General features: G+C 43.2%; 2 protein-coding genes across 3 annotated transcripts; one reads left to right on the forward strand and one right to left on the reverse strand.

Moving 5' to 3' along the window:
- Nucleotides 1-604: 604 nt before the first annotated feature.
- On the reverse strand, nt 605-10,338 carry ccdc126 (coiled-coil domain containing 126). Of its 2 annotated transcripts, none has more exons than XM_080788089.1 (3): nt 10,244-10,338; nt 3,533-4,056; nt 605-1,440 (listed from the first exon to the last, which is right to left on the reverse strand). In XM_080788089.1, exons 2-3 carry the CDS (start codon nt 3,771-3,773, stop codon nt 1,178-1,180), a joined length of 504 nt encoding a protein of 167 aa, XP_080644215.1. In that variant the 5' UTR covers nt 3,774-4,056; nt 10,244-10,338; the 3' UTR covers nt 605-1,177. The 2 variants fall into 2 exon arrangements, with proteins under 2 accessions (XP_080644215.1, XP_080644216.1); XM_080788090.1 differs by lacking the exon at nt 10,244-10,338 and adding an exon at nt 10,036-10,054.
- A 412-nt stretch (nt 10,339-10,750) lies between these two features.
- fam221a (family with sequence similarity 221 member A) lies at nt 10,751-18,459 on the forward strand (the record flags this gene model as incomplete). The annotated part of the gene is made up of 8 exons (XM_080787064.1): nt 10,751-10,938; nt 12,389-12,562; nt 13,255-13,448; nt 14,252-14,325; nt 15,290-15,422; nt 16,288-16,377; nt 17,080-17,171; nt 18,364-18,459. Exons 1-8 carry the CDS (start codon nt 10,874-10,876, stop codon nt 18,457-18,459), a joined length of 918 nt encoding a protein of 305 aa, XP_080643190.1. The 5' UTR covers nt 10,751-10,873.
- Between the last annotated feature and the right edge of the window lie 608 nt (nt 18,460-19,067).

Raw genomic sequence — 19,067 nt, forward strand, 5'->3', positions numbered from 1 at the left:
AGGAGCAGCGGAGGACGGCTCTTCACCTGCTGCATCAGACCCAGACAATCCAGCATGTACAGCCGTCCTTTTTAGGAGGTGACGGGTTTTAAACTAACCAACTGCAGCAATAGTCTTTTCTATTTTATCAAAATAAGTTCTCGACAGACTTAGTCCCAAGACTATTGATGTTTTTTGCACTTTGAGGCCTTTTGTTTAAACCTACAAACAACTTTTTTGATATGTTTAAAGTCTCGTCAGTGGTGATCAGTCATTTTCGTTGAACTTACGTCCTGCAAAATGACAGAAATGGAAAATACAGTGAGTGAGAGACATAATTGTGTTCATCTCTGAATGCTTCCAAAAAAAACAATGGTTTCTTTTTTTTCTGAAAAATGAGGTTTGGCACTACTTTAACTAAAGAATAAGACATTGTAATTGCCTTCAGGCTTTGTATGTACAACAAACGAATAAACCAAAGAAGAATGATGTATTAGGACTGTATGATGATATATATTTGTTTTTTTGTTTTGTTTTTGGATGAGTGTGGTTTTTGTTGTGTTTTGAATTTTTTTTGTGTTGTACTAAAAAAAATTACAAAAATGAAGAATGATGAACCAGTCTATTTTGATGGAAACAGTTGCACGAGTGCTTTAATCTGTTCATACACACATTTCGTGAATGAGGCCCAATTCCTCTATATAAGCACTTGGATCATGTGTGTGTTCAGCATTTTGTTGTGGGCAAAGCGGTATTGCAAATTCATAGGAAACACATGCGCTTAAGCATTCCTAGAAGTTTTCACGAAGTAAATAATTGTATAATGTTCCACTGCAAGTGTTTACCCCTATGCTTTTTTTTTTCCCCAAACAGGAGCTCTTTCCATTATGCCATCATCATAAAAAGTATCTGAAATTCAAACCAAATTAAGTTAGTGAAGTAAATATCAAAAAAAGGGGCACGGACAGAGTGCTCCTTGTAAAAAAATAAATATCAGCGTGAAAGGAAAAGAAAGCCTTGAGCAGTCTTCCTCCTTTCCTTAGGAGGTAGCGGATGCATTTCTGAGATGCATTCCCATGTTCTAAGTCAGTGGATGTCCATGCCTCTCTTGCTATTGCTTTTCATCAATCTAGTATGTTAATTTCGGGATTTGGGGGAAAAACGTGTGGTGCGCTTAAAACCTACATCTATCTAAGGACTACGGTGCCTGATGCGGTCTAGGTCTGTTAGGTGTGTGTGGGTGGAGGCGCGCAGTCCCTAGTTGCCCTAGTAGGCCCACCGTCTCCTGCTTTGAGGCTCTCTGTATAGACGCAGGAGCGGAGGAGAGGACGCCGCCCGCCGCCGCAGCATGGGAGGTGTTGGCGGAGGAGGCGTTGGCCGACACGTCGATCTTCCCCTCCAGTTTGACCAGCCGCGTTAGAATGTCATCCAGCAGCACGGCTATGGTCCTCTTCAAATCGGCTGTGCGAGAAAAGGAGACATGCGTGAATTTTATGGATTTCACTTTGCGCTCTTTGGATTCATCTTTTTTTTTTTTTTTAATATATTTTTTATCCCACGATTTTGTAACCCATTTTTCACCCCTGTGTCAATCATCTACTGTGATCCTGGGCTCTACACACCCTCCGCCAACCTGGGGAGAGCAACGGACTTAACTCATGCTTCCTTCATGCTTGAGTGTCCAAGTTGCTCCTTTACACCTGACAGGGGGGAGTTTCCCTGGTTGGACATAGCGCGTGGAAGGAACACGTTATTCCAACCAGTTCCTTTCCCCTCCATCAGGCGCCCCGGCTGGCCAGGGGGAGGCAGTTTAGAGACCAGGATTACTGCATGTTTTTGTGAGGGTACCTACCCTAGGGGACACGGGGAGAACATGCAAACTCCACACAGAAAGGCCCTTTCGCCAACCCCGCCTTCGGGTATGGGCACTGATGACGCGGAGGAGGAAACACGCCGCCAGCACCCACAGTGCCCCGAGCGGGAATCGAACCCAGGACCTTCTAGCTGTGAGGCGACAGCACTACCAACTGTGCCACCGTGCCCCCTTGGATCATCTTTTTGAGGCCCAGACCATAATTGACATGAGTTAGTATGAATAAAATGCAGTGCTTAGGAGAGAAAGTGTTGTTGGACATCTGTTCTACGAGTGGATCATCCAAGTGGCCAAACCAAGACGCATTAGCCCCCAGTCACGATTTTCTGGAGCCGCCGTCACTGCAGGTGGTCCCCAGCTAAATGATGGAGTTGGTAACCGAATGGACCCTTATTATACTATAATTCTTTAAAGGTAGAGTAAGTGATTTCACTCAAAAAACCTTAGGTTTCGTTTTTGGCTGTGGGACCTAAGCCTTCGTCCAATCAGGATAGAGAGTCAAAAACGAAACCTAAGGTTTTTTTTACCCCCAGGGGTTATCTGGGGACAGGGAGGAACTCCTTATATGGTCAGCACACTCTATAGTAGAGATGATTATCAAAAATAAGTGATATTTGAATTAAGTGAAATCACTTACTCTACCTTTAACTCTTTGAAAGCGTAAAAGGAAACCTTATGGGTCCATTTAGGTTTACGCTCTCAAGAGTTAAATTATTGTTAAACATCTTCATTACCTAATTTACAAGATATTAGAGAATGTAGAATTGGTTATTTTGATCAATTTTCCTCTGTCATCTATTGTGGGCTAAATCTTATCCAACAACAAAATATCCGTCAGTTTTGGGTCTGAGAGGGTCTAAATGTCATTGAATGGTGGTCCGTGGCTCAAATGCCAAATTATTTAACAGGCCATGGCATTAATGGCATTCACTGATTTAGAACATTGTTTAAAAAGACATATTTATACTATAGTGATCACGCTCTAGGTGTGAAGGGCCCTAGCACAACCAGGAACATCTTGAAATACAACACCAATCAATACTAAAACACTTAATTAACCCACTCATAACTAAGAGGTTTGACACTTAAAACATCACAGATTCCCTACAGATTCCCTACTGTACAGAATGCCAAATTTAAGAAATTGTGTCAAACTAGTGAATTAGATATGAGCTACGATGACTAAAACCAAGACTAAATATAGTGACAATTTCGTCATCAAATAAAAACTAGACTAAAGTGTTGGGAAGGGACTAGTGGAGAAGAGATCCAGTATACGTAAAAGACAAAGTCAATTTTACACTTTGAAAATAGCAGGATCAAAAGCTCCCAACGTGTGAGCATGTGAGCCAAAAATACATTTTAGTCGACTAAATCAACTGTAGATTTAGTCGACTAAAATCTAAAACCCAGACCAACTAACACCAACACCATTCTAGGCGACTAAAATGTGACCAAAACAATTCAAAAGACATGCTTAACCCATTTCGGTGTCAGCATTATGTTATGCTTTAGCTATTGAAAAACAGCAGATCTACAAGCTCATAGCGCGCCACCGAGTGGCGCGCTACGAGCTTGTAGGTCTGCCATTTTTGAAAAATCGACTGACACAGTTTTCAATCTGATCTCAGGTCAGAAGGGGTTATAATAACCCAACGCCGGCCCCTCCTCCGTCCTCACCATAACCGGCCATGGAGGTCCCCTGCGGCCCTCCCGGCGCGTTCTGGTTCTCCTCGGTCAGCACCTTGACGTAGCGGCGGCTGAGCTCCAGGATCTGCTGCCGCAGCTCGGTGCTGCTCTGGTGGCGCGCCGGCTGCTGCACGGCGTAGCGCAGCATCATGAGTCCCCACGCCAGGCCGAAGGCCAGCAGCAGCATGCTCAACCGCTGGGACATGTTCCTGCGGAGGAGCGCGCCCAGCATGGTACACTGGGGCTGGGGAGGACGGGGAGAGGGGAGAGGGGAGGGAGGGGACAGGTACACTGGCAGGGGGAAAGCTTTCAAATGTGATTCAAGTTGAAGGTCGATTGGAGGTACAAAAAGGAGGGAAGTCGTCTATAGCCGACACCCGCTGGAACTGGACGTCGTCAAGGCTTGGCTCCGCACAGGCTCGGCTGCAAAATGCCAGGCATCAAACCGACGGTGCAAACAGGGCAGGCACCCAAGCCCGGAACTCCTCGGGGTCATTGCTGCCTCACTCGGAGAGCTATAGAAACACAAGAAACGCAGGAATAGGAGATGTAATAAACAAGTGCTATGCAACAATCCCCCGCCAAAAGCCTCCATTAGCTTGTTGTAGTCCCCATCGATGATGTCACTGGTGGACACGTTTCTGAACTGCCCACAGCGCTCTTATGAGACAGACCGAGTAGGGGGGGAAAAAAAGGTTGAGGACCACTTAAATGAAGATAGGTAGATAGAAAAGTGGTGAAGTGGTCCTTTAACTGGTAAGAGCTGTAGGCTGCATGTTATCCATTCTCTCTCCTGCCTTTCCTTTGTCTCACTCGCTGTCATTAAGCAGAAATGAAGCAGAAATGCAAAAAAGTAAAAAATAAATAAAATAAAATAAGTAATAATAATAATTACACGTCTTTGTTTGCTACAATGCCTATTTTCTTAACTTTATACAAAATCCAATACAAGAATTCCGTACTACACAGTATTCTGATGACCTACATTTTGGAACCACATAAACAAGGCACAAGGTCTAAAATGCATGGACGGTGCAAGTGTTTTTGGGGCGTTTCTATAATTCAGTTTGATAGTTAGATGGGACATGTAGATAGCAGCAAAGCAAATACACCAATAAACTTGCCTGACGAGACAAACTACACCGGTTGTACACCATCACATGATACTTGTGCTGCTCTTTGCACTGGGTATAAGATTAGATATTAAATAGCATTTAATTAATGCGCAACAACTCCCACAATTGTTCAAAACAACCCTCAAAACAATCAAATACAGTCAGGCCAGTGACAGCAAAACCCCAAATCCCCTGAGCCCCTCTTGTTCAAAGTTGTTGGATTCATGTCGTTTTTATAACCCCACTGGGACTTCTGGCATTTATTCCATGGCTTAAATCTAGAATATCTTTCTCTCACACAAAGTCACATGCATACACAATCACTATACAGTTTACCAAAGGCACATTGGAATGTGGGGTGGATAGATAAATAAATAGAACAGTCATCCTTACAGGTAAACTGAAACAGTCTGACCAGTGACCACATCACACATGGTGGATAAAAATAATCCCATTCCATTCCATCCCATCCCAACCCATAGGAGAGCTCCAGGCAGTCAGCTAAGGCTTACCAGGCCGTTTCCTCTTTAAAGGGTTGGTTCGGGTTTTTGGACATGAAGCTGTATGAAATGCTTACCATAAATATTGCGGTTGCAAAAGTATTAATTGACTGGCTGAGTCCCGTGCTGGGAGTGCTGCTCCCGTTTATGGGAATATCAAGTAGTTCCCAGGGTCACTTACTCACTGGGGGCCACGCATTATCTACAAAACTAGCGTCATTCGTATCGTTGACCTATATCTACCATTATAGACCAACTTTCGTTCAACCTTTGGTTCACATGGTACTATTTTCTTTGTGTTCAGTATCACTGCGCCACAAACAGGAGCAGCGCTCCCAGCAGGGGACTCGGCCAGTCAATTAATAAATTTGCAACCGCGATATTTATGGTAAGCATTTCATACTCATAGCTTCATGTCCAAAAATAAGAACCAACCCTTTAAAGGAGAGACTCCACTTAGAACCAGGGTACCACAGCAGCAAGCGAGAGATGACCAGTCAATGGTCACTCTGACAATAAAGACATCTCTTTTTTTAGGTGCTTCTTAGCCCAGAAACCTGATTACCCATTTAGATCACTGGGGAGCCTCTTTGCAGCTCTGGGTGGGGATGGCTGACACAGTACTCCTTTCTTTTTTACTAACCACACCTCCGAAATGTCCAATGGTATAGGCATGGTAGAAAATAGCCTACTGAAATTAGATGATTGTGTGTGTGTCTTGGTTTTCCAAAAACCCTGTCACTGTCTTTTTTCTTTTTTTTTATCAGCACTCGTGGCCGTGGGAGTGGCATATCCTGTTGAGGTCAGGAAAGGGACACGGACTGACTGAGGGGAATAAATTATGAAAAGAGAGGTAACAGAATCCGGTTGGTGATGTTGTCCCCCACCAGCTAGATGCACCCGCCCACCCAGACACCCGCCACATGTCCTCACTATGACCCATGGACAAGTTGATACTAATAGCCTAATAGGCCCATCAATTACACACCCCATGAAGCCTTAAAATGCATGGAGATTTCTTTGTTTGTTGTCACATCGGTCAATAGGAGACTCAATTGAGTCTCTGCTGGTCATCAAATGATTGGCTTACGAATGCGACCAAAAAACATCTTCATGTATTCAACTAGTCGTCACTAGGCTTTACGAGGCGTGTAAAAATAATTAGCCCTATTTTGGGCATGTCAGGCAAAAGTATTCCACTTCCAAAATAGTATTGTAGATGGGGTATTTTTGCAGCACAGCACTGTCACAGTAGTTAACTTCAAGAACCCCCAGTTTGATGAACATTAGGCCACAGTCAGTCAGCAAAAATTACTGGAGGGTTGGGCCTTCCAGGAAGCTGCTGTGAATTGAATATTAAAGGGCCTTTCTCGGCCCCACCTCTCTCCCTGTGTTTTAGGATCCAAGATGGCCACAATTCATTTTAATCACAATTAAAATTGTGATTTAAACATGATTTAATTCATATTGTCACCAGTTTGAATCATTTACCGTTTTATGATATATATCGTTGCCTGCTACACAGACATCAGAGAAGGAACAACAAACACTGACAAATAAGTAACAGAAAGAAAACACATTTATTTCTGTGCTTCATTTTTTGATTCTATGAAAACTCTCAATGTGACGAGCACTCTTGTCTAGTGGCCTTGCTGTGGGAATGTAGTGTCGAAATCTCATTCCCCACGAAATGTCTCATGGATCAAATTCACACTAAAAACAGCCATATGGCTGAAACTTTGCACTGTCACAACAATTCCACTGTCCAGTCTCCGATATTGTACCCTGTTATTCAGTAGGCTTCATCATTGTTCTTAGGAAAGGCACACCTGTATGGCCAGGGATGAGACAATGAATGTTCCACTTGTTTAGTGTTCAAACAAAAACAGGGAATTCTGTGGCAGGTCTGAATTCCAATAAAAGAAGACAAGGGTCTTCAACAGGGAGTCCAGGACCCTTAGGGGGTCCTCGAAGTCAGTACAGCAGGGCCGCCAAATCTTTGTGCGATAGTGTGATTTACACTAACCCTCAGCCTGGCATCCCTATTGTCTGCTCTGGGCAAAGCACCAAGGCTAAAATAACATGTTGTTACCGAGGGGCCAATAGTGTTTTGGCAAACAGGAGAAAAAACAATCCTTTATCTTCACGCCGGCTGGGGCATAAATAATACTATCTAAACGTTGGGGCAGAAATGATGAGATGTACCTCAGTGGGACGCAGGGCATAAGATTTAAGTCATTTGGGAACCTGTAAACTTCCATCCACAAAATAGCAGATCTACAAATGAGTCCCGAAATACCCATCAATGAGTTTGCATACACTGATGATAGTCAAAGAGTCATGGGGGTCCCTGGCCCTGCTCTATCTCTCTCTCTCTCATATAAGGGGTCCGTGGCCTGAAAAGACCTCTGAGATAAGATATGCAGCCCAGTCTTCACTTTTGTGTTAAAGATCCTTAAACCCATAGGTTAAATATTTACGACTCAGGGTTGCCATCTGTGATACTACTGGCTATTCAACAGCTGGTCAGACCGGTCAGCTCTGGTTTCAGCAGCAGAGCAAATAAACCTGCAACTCAAACTGCATAATAATAAAGAAGCGAGTGCAAATTGTGCAATGTGCTGATGTGCTCCTCATGACCAACACGTTTTTTTTTTTTTTTATCACGTCCGGTGTGAGTGCATTTCAGATCATGTCCTGTGATACACAGATAAGGATAACATGTTGTGGTTTGTGGTTACTACAAGAATGCAACACACGCAGTCTCTCACACACACACACACACACACACACACACACACACACACACACACACACACTTTCAGAAGCTAATATGGCATCTGAAAGTCATAACGAAATGAGGATTGCGCTGCAGATGTTCAACAATAAATACACCAACATGGATGTGATTTGGTCAAATTGGTATCAAACACTCAAAATTCACCAGAACACAGGAAATGATATATACCTTCATGGAGGGAGGATTTGAAAAAAAAATCACACCCATGTGAAGTGAGGGGCTCTCATATCATCATACATACATCATCTCATTCTGGCTAAATCACAATTTGCGTCCTCACTTTTCCGCCCCCCACTTTTACCTTGAAATTGTACTTTGCTCGGCCCATCTAATCATCGCTATGGGGTGATCAGCCAATTCACAAGCCAATGTCTGTGCACCCTGGGCACAATAAAAGAGTGCATAGCTGAAATTTGGCGGAAGTACCTGATAGAGAAGGATTTTCCACCAGATATATTACCCATTATACCGGGAGAGAAGATGGTAGCATTCAAAATGATCTCTCACCATGTCCAGAATGGACATGGTTAATAGCATATTGTATAGCATTATTGTAATCATTACACAGACCAACATCTCAAACAACAGGGTCAAAATAATGCAAGACGTCAGATAATGCAAGACGTCACTGAATGTTGCATACAGAAGATATCTCACGGGGCAGAGATAGCCATGATATGAACATCAGTTAGTGGAACCCGGTGACAGGGCAAGAAGTGAGATGAAAACAGGGTGACAGGGCACATTCAAATTAATTCACAAAATAGCAGATCTACAAATGAGTCCCGAAATAGCTATCAGTACCGCTCAAGGAAATGACGTCGACGCTTCACAAATCTGTTTACATTCTCCGTGAATGAGACAAGTGTTGGGATCGGTCAACGAAGATATTGTATCCGAGAGAAATACATCTGACGGATGTTCCGTCCCAACATTTCCGCCTATCCCTATGCGCTCTCTGCCTTATATTGTGAGTTTGTGACCAGGCTTTTCTCTTCGCAGATGAGTATGGCTGGGGCCTGGGCCATGGCTCAGTGGTCCAGGCACCTTGGCTGGAAATCCAGCCTTCTGGCAGTGTGCTGCGGGTTCGACTCCCAATCCCGACGGCCTTTACTGCATGTCTTCCTCCCCATTTCCTGTCAGCTATACTGTCTGTCCCTCCATAAAAAATATGAAATAAAGGCGAAAGGCTAATGTTTGTAACCCGGAAAAGCTGGACATAGGAGGGGCCCTCAAAAAATTATGAATAATGAAGTGAAAATTTACACCAAGTGTCAGGCTACCGCAGTGTGAGCAATGCGTGCAATTAATGATCATACAGAAATGGTTATTATTAAAGATCGATCTTTGATTGCTTCAACCATCATATCAAATTAATTTCTGTACGCCTAGTTTTGGCTGAAACTGTATACCCATCATTTTCCAATGCTAGTAAAGCAAGCCTGATAAAAGTAGCCTATCAAACTCCCCAAATTCATCAGAACACAGGAACATCTGGGGGGGAGGACCTCCAGAGTCCAGACCTCTGCTTGGGGAGTCTCTAGCTCTGGTCCATAGCTCTAAATGCGTAAATGAAACGCATTAGAGCTATGGATCAGAGCTAGGGAGTCTCCCCAGTCAAGTTAGTGTTCCACCCCTCCCAAAAACCTCCTGGATTCTCACAATTGGCAGCCCTATTATGTGTCAAATGGAACGACTAAAAGTCAGATAGCTATAGCGTGTAGCCTGATGGCTACATTTACAGAGGCTTAATTGTCGTCGTCAACAACAACAGGAATATAAACAGACTTGCCCGTCACCAAATGAGTAAATACACATTTAAAAATAAATGTAAACTTTGCGTGGTTATTGATGGTCGAGCAAAGCTGCGTTTTACCTTCATTTGGATTTGAAAGAAACATGCATAATCACACTCCAGAAAAAGCAACTATAACAGTCCCCACACTACAGAGCTTCCACAGCAATTGCTCTTCATCTTTAAAAAGAACAAATATATAATATATATATTCTATATTCTGTACAAATATCTACATTGGATCCAAAACATTGGTATCAACATAACAATGGTACGGTTGGTACCGTTATCGTAGCCTACTACCAGCTGCACCGGCTGACAAAATGATGCTTGTTTATCAGGGATGTTGTTGTTGTCGCTGACGCTGTGTCAGTCAGTCACTGTGGATCGATGCGGTGGCTTGTTTACTGTCTGCATTCACTGATCATCTACACGTACAGAGCTTTTACACAGCATAATGTAGATACATACATAGAGGACTTCTGTACTTACGCATCGAGACGAGACAGGGAAGCAAAAGTCGGCAGCGAGAATTCTTTGAGCGCCCGAAAGGAGCGTGACTGTCAACTGTTTCCTGACCTGAACTGTACGTCCGCCCGGCGTCATTGGAAGGGCATTGTGGGAAACGTAGTTCAGGTGGTTTCCAAAAACATCAGGACTCAGGAGTAAAAATAAGAAAGAAACATGGACAGTGAATCAGTGACGGACTACATTAGTTGTTTATATTTAGGCCTATGCTGCTGTAAGGGGGAAAAGTTAGGTTTAATATTTTGTATACAGCTTCCTTCGCGCGTGTGTGTGTGTGCAGTGTGCACAGTGCACACTGCAGGACTATGTAAAAGTGGCATAATTGACCTGCAAAATAGTCTCGCGTGGCCGCCAGACTGTTGCCCACTTGCCTCTCGCAATTTTCAAATGCTTCTATATAGCATTAGGAGATTGTGGAATAGTTGTCTGGCTACGCGAGATATATAACTGCAAATGTAGGAAGGTGGTGGGATATGCATACCCACTGCCTGTAACCCATAGCAACGCTGACGCTGGTGCAGAGCTGAGCAACAAACAAGAGCATTTTTTTCTGTTGTAAAAACTGGAATATTTGGGCGACATTTGTTGTGATAAATGGAAAGACTGTGTCTTGATGAGACTGCCAAACAGTCTGTTGATGACTATTTGGAGTACAGAAGGTTTGTGTTGTTTAATTGTTATATTTATAGGCCTACAACAGCTCTCTAATTTTGGAATTTGATTGCTCAGATATGGTCAAGTCAAACACCTCGAAGAGCACAATTAGGCGAGTTGGGCGACACATGTATGCTTACAATAACAGGGCATGGGGAATCTTAATTCCTTTAACTGTATTATGATTTTTCTTTCTCCATATAAGTCTATATTTGTACATCTCTAAATGTTTCTGATGAATTGAAAATGGAAGACCCTGATGTGATGTAAACAAGTCATTATAGTGATTTTTATGGTTTTATCCTGTATTGATTTAGTTTGAAATGTACCCATTCTACAAACTGTGAATAAAATAATCAATCAATCAATCAATCAATCAAATATCTTAACTTTTAGTTGTAAGATCAGTTGGTCAGTGGTAATTTAGGTCAGTAGGCTTCTTCTCACCCATGCAAATAAACCTTTACAAAAGCTATAGGCTTTGTGTTTTAGCCAACTGTCAAAAAGTCAGTCTGACCTGTTTTCCTATAGTCCAATGACCTGTTGTTTGTTTCCCAATATCTGACCTGTTTCTCTTGTTCTTTCTCTATATATAGCCTACACCTGTAAACCTGCGATGAGTCATGGCAATTCAGTTGAACTTGTCTATCTTAACGGATCCTAGATTGCAGCGACTTAACTTGCCGCACGTGTCACCACGTTATATCACCTTATCACCTTATCAAATATCACTTCACCTCATGTCACTTGATCACTTCGCCTCCATTTTACGCTTGGTTACATGCTAAAAATAGCAGATCTACAACACATTGCAGCGCGATGCGTTGTGAGCTGGAAGATCGGCCATTTTCAGCAAGTGTAAAATCAGCCATTATGATGGCCACAAGGCCCGCCAAAATACATTTTAGTCGACTAAATCAACTGTAGATTTAGTCCACTAAAATCTTTTGATATTCAGTCGACTAAAACTAGACTAACACTAAAACATTCCGGGTGCCTTTGAGTGGAGTATGCATGCATGGGTCTGCTCTTGTTGTAATGATTTGGTGCCTGTGATGACTGTATTGTCTGCCTTTGTATTTATATACTGCATGGATGTATTGTATTTCCTGAATGGGAGTCTATCAAAACTATCAAGCCACTTGTCATTATGGTTCATTGTTCCTGCCATGTCCTTGTATTGTATAATCAATCTTTTTATTTATAATGGTGTGTTGTGTCTGAGCTGTTTTTCTTTTATTTTCTTTCTTTTCTTATGCTGTTTGTTATTATGTTCTTGTTGTGTAATGTCTTGTTGTTGTCTTTAAATGTCTAAAAAAACCAATGACTAAAAAGACAATGACTAAAACTTAAATCTAAATTTGCTGTCAAAATATGCCTCGCCTCGCCTCACCTCACACCTCACCTCACCTCACCTCACCCAATTCATGGCTGCGTTTCATTTCTTTCTCATAGGATTGTGGGTGACGACGATGGCGGCAAACTGTTCACTCCCGAGCAATATGAGAAGTACAAGCGGGAGGTGGTGCCTCGGAGAACGACGAACCGGTTGTATGTGAGCTACGGCGTGCCGGGAGGAATGGACTGTAAACTCCCTGGTCCCGAGACCCAGTGCTTCTGCACACACCGGTATAAAAACACACAGACTATACACCTGTGACCAGTGTTGCTTATTGTGGCAGCACATTTTTTGATTTGAGTTTAGTCATAATAGTCTTTTGATAAAAATTAAATGTAGTTTTAGTCACATTTTAGTCATCTGAAATGCTTTAGTGGTTAGTCTATATAGTTTTAGTCATGCGTTTTTATTAGTTGACTAAATCTACACAGTTTTGCGGGCCTTGATGCCGTCGTAATGGCTGTTTCTACGCTTGCTGAAAATAGCCGATCTACAAGCTCACAACGCGACAACAAATAGTGGAGAACATAGTGAACTGATGTGGTGAATCTCCAGAATACGTGCACATGCAGTACATGCACGAATCCATTTCCAGTTTTTGTCACATGCTACATGTTGACATTGACATTTTTGCCTTATAGGCTATATAGGTTGTTAATTGTATATGGTCACATATACAGTAGACCCCTATAAAAAAACATTGATCAATGCTGACAGCCGGTCAGACTATACGGCTATTATGACTTACTTGACTTAATACTCTTTACCCCGTCGAGGGGCATAGGGCGTCCACCAGAGCTCTCCATCTCACTCTCTTCTGCGGCTATTATGGTTATACGTTATTTGGTGCAATCTCAGCGTTAAAACAATACTGGAGATTTTACCCCTGTGTGCATATATATATCTAATCTATGTTTCATAGATACAAGCAACACAAGACAGACTTTGAGGTGGTGCCGTCTGAGCGACCGCTGGCTCTGCCGTGCCGGGTCCCAGGCTGTCGCTGTCTTTCCTACGAGTACCTGCCCGTTGTCTCCGGGGCGCGGCCTGTCCGCTGCGGGTGCAAGCACACAGCTCAGGACCACAGCGAGACTGCTGGGCACACGTGCATGAAGTGTGAGTGTGTGGAATCAGTGTTGTTTTTGGCAGCAGAATTTGATTTTGGTTTTGGTCATAGTAGTCTTTTGAATATAGTTTTCGTTTAGTTTTAGTCACATTTTAGTCACCTGGAATGATTTTAGTTTTAGTCGACTAGATATCATACGGTTTTAGTCGACTAAATCTACAGTTGATTTAGTCGACTAAAATGTATTGTGGCGGGCCTTGACGCCGTCGTAATGGCTGATTTTACACTTGCTGAAAATACAAGCTGCAAATATAGATCTGCTATTTTCAGCATGCAACTAAGTGTAAAATGACTTATAGTGGATCTCTTGTCCACTTGTCCCTCCCTAACATTTTAGTCTAGTTTTTATTTGTTGGCCAAATTGTCAATATATTTAGTCTTAGTTTTCATAGCCTTTCATTTAGTTTCCATTTTGTTTTCGTCAGTGAAAAAAGGTAGTCGACAAACATTTTTCGTCTTAGTTTTAGTCGACGGAATCAACAGTGTGTGGAATCCCCCCCCATATATGAAAGACTCTGTAGTCAGCGCTCTCTAATGCCCCTAAAAGTTTAGGTGCATCCTACCGTGGCATAATTGGCCTTCATGGATTACCCATATATACCTTTGCCAAACACAAAGGTGCATGTCTACATAAAATAAACGAAAACTATAATGAGTCAGATTAGCAATAATTGCAGGTGTGCCCACTCAGGTGTTACTCAGATGAATTTCACACCCTTTAAGTATAGCTGTACATTCTCATCCCGACATGTACTTATATAAGAGCATTGCATTATACCTTCTTATTTCTCAGGCTCTTCCTGCTCTGGGTTCCGGAGCCCATACACCTGTGGGTGCGGCCAGCCTAGCTCCGACCACAAGACGCTGGTGAGAATGTCATGCACAGTATATCTATAGGATCAACTTCTACCAGAATAAGACACACAGACAGACCCCTTTTGGTGTTTCAAGCATTATGTTATTATAGCTATTGAAAAAGCTCATAGCGTGGCACCGAGTGCCCCGCTATGAGCTTTTTAGCTTTTTGGCAAATAAGGAATAAGGGGAAAGGGGTGGCGCAAGACCTAGGGCTATAGGTGTATACTAGGAAAAGGGTATTGTGACAAACCTCTGTGGACAGATGCGTATGGAAGGCATATGGATGTGGTCCATATGCCTTACATGTGGATATAAAGACCCAGACTGTTCTGGAGACAGCTATACAAAAACAAAGAAAAATAGTAACTGTAAGTCCATGCAAATGGAACCATGGTCAGGTGGTTCCAGTTATACACTCAAGATTCAAGATTCAATTCAAGATTCAATAATTTATTTGCCATGTCAACAAGTTGATAGGAATTTGTCTTGGTTCATACTCAACATATACACAAACAAGAAGGACAGTACAATACAAAAACCAGCAGCATATGAAATTACATTCAGTTTTTTTAAAGTGCTATATGCATATACTGTACTAGGAGTTCAGATGTCTAATGGCTACTGGGTAAGTGCTATCCCTGAAGCGACATGTGGAGCTCGGATACTTCTATATCTCCTGCCTGATGGGAGGAGATTGAAGAGGTGATGAGCAGGATGGGAGTTGTCTGCAATGATTTTATTTGCCTTCCTAATTATTCTGGTGGAATAGAGTGAGGAAAGTGTAGGGAGGCTGCATCCTATGTTTTTTGATGCGCGACGTACTACTCTTTCCAGCTTTGATTTGTCTTGAGAGGTTACTCTCTGAGTAATGGGGGGGGGGTCCTTGAAATTGAAAGGTTAAATAAAATGACAAAATCAATGAGCCACTTAAAAATGGGCCGTAAATGATTTCCCTACTATTCAACCTGTGTAGGTTGAGACGAGACAAGAGCGGGCCATGCGAGGTAGACCGGTGGGCGGAGATGTTCCGTACATGGCCATGGGCGGGCTCACTGGCTTCAGCTCCCTGGCAGATGGCTACCTCAGACTGGACCACAGCGGAGCAGGTACAGCATAGGGTAAACAAGACAATTCACCCCGTTTCTGTTTTCCTCCCAGAATGTTCCCCAGTGAGGGGTATGGGAGAGGCTGGACAGCAGACGGCTGGACTTTGAATTTCTCCAACTATAAACTTTCACGACAGCAGACAGCCCATAAGTACAAATATAATTTATGAAAAACTACTATACAGTGAAGTCTGTTCACAGAAGTTGTTGTAGGATATGTGGGGACTATCTGACGAGGTACCATTTGAGTGGGCAAAACCTTACATATATACTAAATAATACTAAATTGTTTATAGGGTCAATATAAGTAAAATAATATAGCCTTTCCACAGGAGTATCTTTTTGTATTTTTTCCAAAAAGAATAAAAACAGCCAATAGCATATTACATCAATACAAGTTATCCCCCTCACTGGTGAAAATTCCAGGAGGAAAAATGGGCAAGCACCGGGGTGAGTTGTCCGGTATTCCAGTATAGGTTTCAGCTCCCTGGCAGATGGCTATACCTCAGACTGGACCACAGCGGAGCAGGTACATAGGGTGACGAGACATCCCGCTCTCAAGCTGGGTCAGTGCCGTGCACGTATGAAAAAAAGGGCACCTTGTACAAGCGCGTGGAACCAGCCGTCTGCCTTAACAGTGTGAGAAAAAATAAGTGAATCTAAGTAATAGAGCCCTTGGAAAACCTGTGTCAACTAAAAAGATGTACCATTCCGAGATGTGAGAAAGTGCACCTTGATTATGACATTGACCTTTGACCTTGCAATATATGGTTTAAGCGGTTAATTGCGTGCCCGTGTGTGTGTGTGTGTGTGTGTGTGTGTGTGTGTGTGTGTGTGCGTGTGCATGTATTTATTTTGTATTTAGGTGCACCTCCCCTCTCAGAGCACTCTGGGTCTTTCCATCCACATGTGTTTGAGAAGGCATATGGACCTACCTCGTCATCTGTCCACAGAGGTCTGTCTTCACATTCAATGGTCGATCATTCTCTTTATTTTTGAGTGGTGCAACCACTCCCTTAAGTACCTATGTGTGTGTGTGTGTGTGTGTGTGTGTGTGTGTGTGTGTGTGTGTGTGTGTGGGTGGGTGGGTGCGTCGAAAACAGCATGGTTGTTTTTCACCACCTGTGCGCACACACACAAACACACACGCACATATTAACTGTATATATGATGGGACGCATGGCGGCTCGCCAGAATCAGCCCGGCCCCCTGGGTGCGTTCCTGTGGGTCATTTTCAATGGCATTCAATGTTTGTGTTAGGGCAATGTTTATTCGTTAAACACAAAAAAACTATGTTGGGACACACTGACTGAATTAGCGCACTATAGCCTACTATGTGGACATGTGATCCAGGCCACGTGGAGGACAAATTGAGTGTGTTCACACCTGTACTTAAAGCTGTCCACTTGTGGTCAGATCACCCATGGATACATCTTAATGCCAAGTCTGAACTGGCCCGCAATTCAATGGGCTCAAATCTGCCTCATGTCTCACAGTTCATGCGAGACCGAGAAAGCTGTGCGTCCTCCGAACTGCCTCTGCTCATGTGCTATGCTTTGAGTGAACCAGAAATACTGTATAGGAAATAATTAAATCACCCTTAAAACTATAGTACAACAAAGAATTAGAGATTTGATCCATCATTTGATCCACACAGATCCAGGGTCAAAGGTGAACCAGTCCTTGCCAGACCCGAGGACAAGAGAGGAGAAAGACATGGCATACTTTGAGAGCTGCTACCAGGAGAGGGTGAGGATATCTGTCTAAAAGCTCAAACCCAGAGCCATTAGAGTAAGACAGAGTTACGACATCGAGGGGGGGGGGCGGAAAAAAGCCTGGTCACGCGGTTCACTGACACTGAAAAGCCTATAGACTCCAGTCTCCAATGCATTCCGTAAACTTCCGGTTCAGGCCTTTGTCAACTGTTCGCCAATAGAATAATAGGACCAATAGGAGGTCAGCCAGGAGACATGGCCAAAGCATTTCCAGGGGGGGCCCAGTCAAAAACCTGTTGCAACTGGTGTGGTTTGGGCTGAAACTTCCACCTGAGGGCAGCAGAGGGCAGTGGAGCAGTGAACAGCACTGTGCAGAAGAGTGTCACGATGAGCTGTGCTCAGGGTAAAAAGAAATAGTGCACAATAGTGGAACCACTTCTCCCTTATGCTTAATGTATGCTCCCTTGTACAACGGTGTTGTGGGCCGAAAATGGCCAATGTACAAGCTCACGATGCTATGACAGAGGATGAATCAGGAATACTCAAAGCCGAATTAACTGCCAATGAAGGGCCATTATACATTTCTAATCTATAAATGTCTCGCTATATGTCTGTAATCTGTAATCCACATAACCCGAGAACCGCTCGCCCCACCGACTTCAAATTTGACACAAGCGTCCCACGCCACCACAGGGAGTGCAGTGCCCGGTGTCGAGTCCGTCGGACCCACGGTTGTCCAGAACCAGCAAAAAAGCCTCTGCCCCGGGGCTCCGGACCGGGCCCATGAAAATCCAGATCATGCTCTGACATCACAATGAGGCTCGCGACCTCTCCCTTTGTTAGCCAATTGATCTCATCACACCTGATCACCCCCCAACGGGCACGGTTCTAGTGATTTATAAATCTAATAATGATTGACGATGATCTATATACATCTAGGTGTTGGTATACTGCTGGTTTTCATTCTGTCCAACCAGGACTAATTTAGACGTGGTTTGGGACACCAGGTGAATGCAACTGACTGTGGTATGGAATAGTAGCCTGGCAGACATATGATCATATATGCACGATTGCACGGAGGAAACATCAGTGAATCATACGAGTCTGGCCGTGCCAGGCTAGTAGAATAGACCTATAGAACTACAGCTGTAGTTTACATGACTTTGTTTTCCTCACATACAAATTGTGACATCCCTTAACACTGCTGCTGCTGTTATCTGTTTCAGTTGAAGGCTGAGAAAATGTCATCGCGGGCCAACCGGGCTCCCACCACCAAACCATCTAGGACTTCACCTGGCAAGAAGGCATGTCACAAACAGTAACTATAGAAAAATACGCACATCACTAATCACTTCAAGGAGGTGCTGGGTTCAAAAAGTAACATAACATATGAAAAGAACTGGTCAAACTCGAGTTTGACCAGATGAAGAGCCTTAATGGCTCGAAACGTTGTCAATAAAAGTTATTTTCTGGAGCATACGAGTGTGCGGGTTCCCTTCTCTTTTCATATGTCACAAACAGTGACATATATACAGCACACACGCTGAAGAACATCAAAGAACGTACACAGAAAAAGCACACAAGCACACAACGCCAACGAAATCAATCCTGTGTTAAACTGGCACCCATCATCTGCCCATCAGACATTACAAACAGCAAATCAATGTGCGTGCGTGTGTGAGTGACTGCGTGTGCGTGCACGTGTGTGTATAGCCTTTGTGACAGCTATGGAAGAGCAATCAATTAAAACTTTACATAAAAATTGTATTATCCAAGATTTTGGGATATGTTGTCTAGACTAGATTCCAAACGGAGATACCTTTCCCTCCCATTTACACAGGTTTACATGAACCATTATGAAATGTATTGTGGGACATGATTCCATCATCTTAAGTTTGTCTATACAATATCTTTGAAGAAAGCTATGCCA

This window comes from Protomyctophum bolini (assembly GCF_963924005.1).
Source record: "Protomyctophum bolini genome assembly, chromosome: 17".
In the NCBI taxonomy this organism is placed as follows: Eukaryota; Metazoa; Chordata; class Actinopteri; order Myctophiformes; family Myctophidae; genus Protomyctophum; species Protomyctophum bolini.

What these genes read in the sequence shown, in the direction of transcription:
- ccdc126 (XM_080788089.1), bottom strand. Translation starts at nt 3,773, where the DNA reads ATGCTGGGCGCGCTCCTCCGCAGGAACATGTCCCAGCGGTTGAGCATG. An exon ending in GACCTCCATGGCCGGTTATG is followed by an intron (nt 1,441 to 3,532) that starts GTGAGGACGGAG and finishes TTTCTCGCACAG; the next exon opens with CCGATTTGAAGAGGACCATA.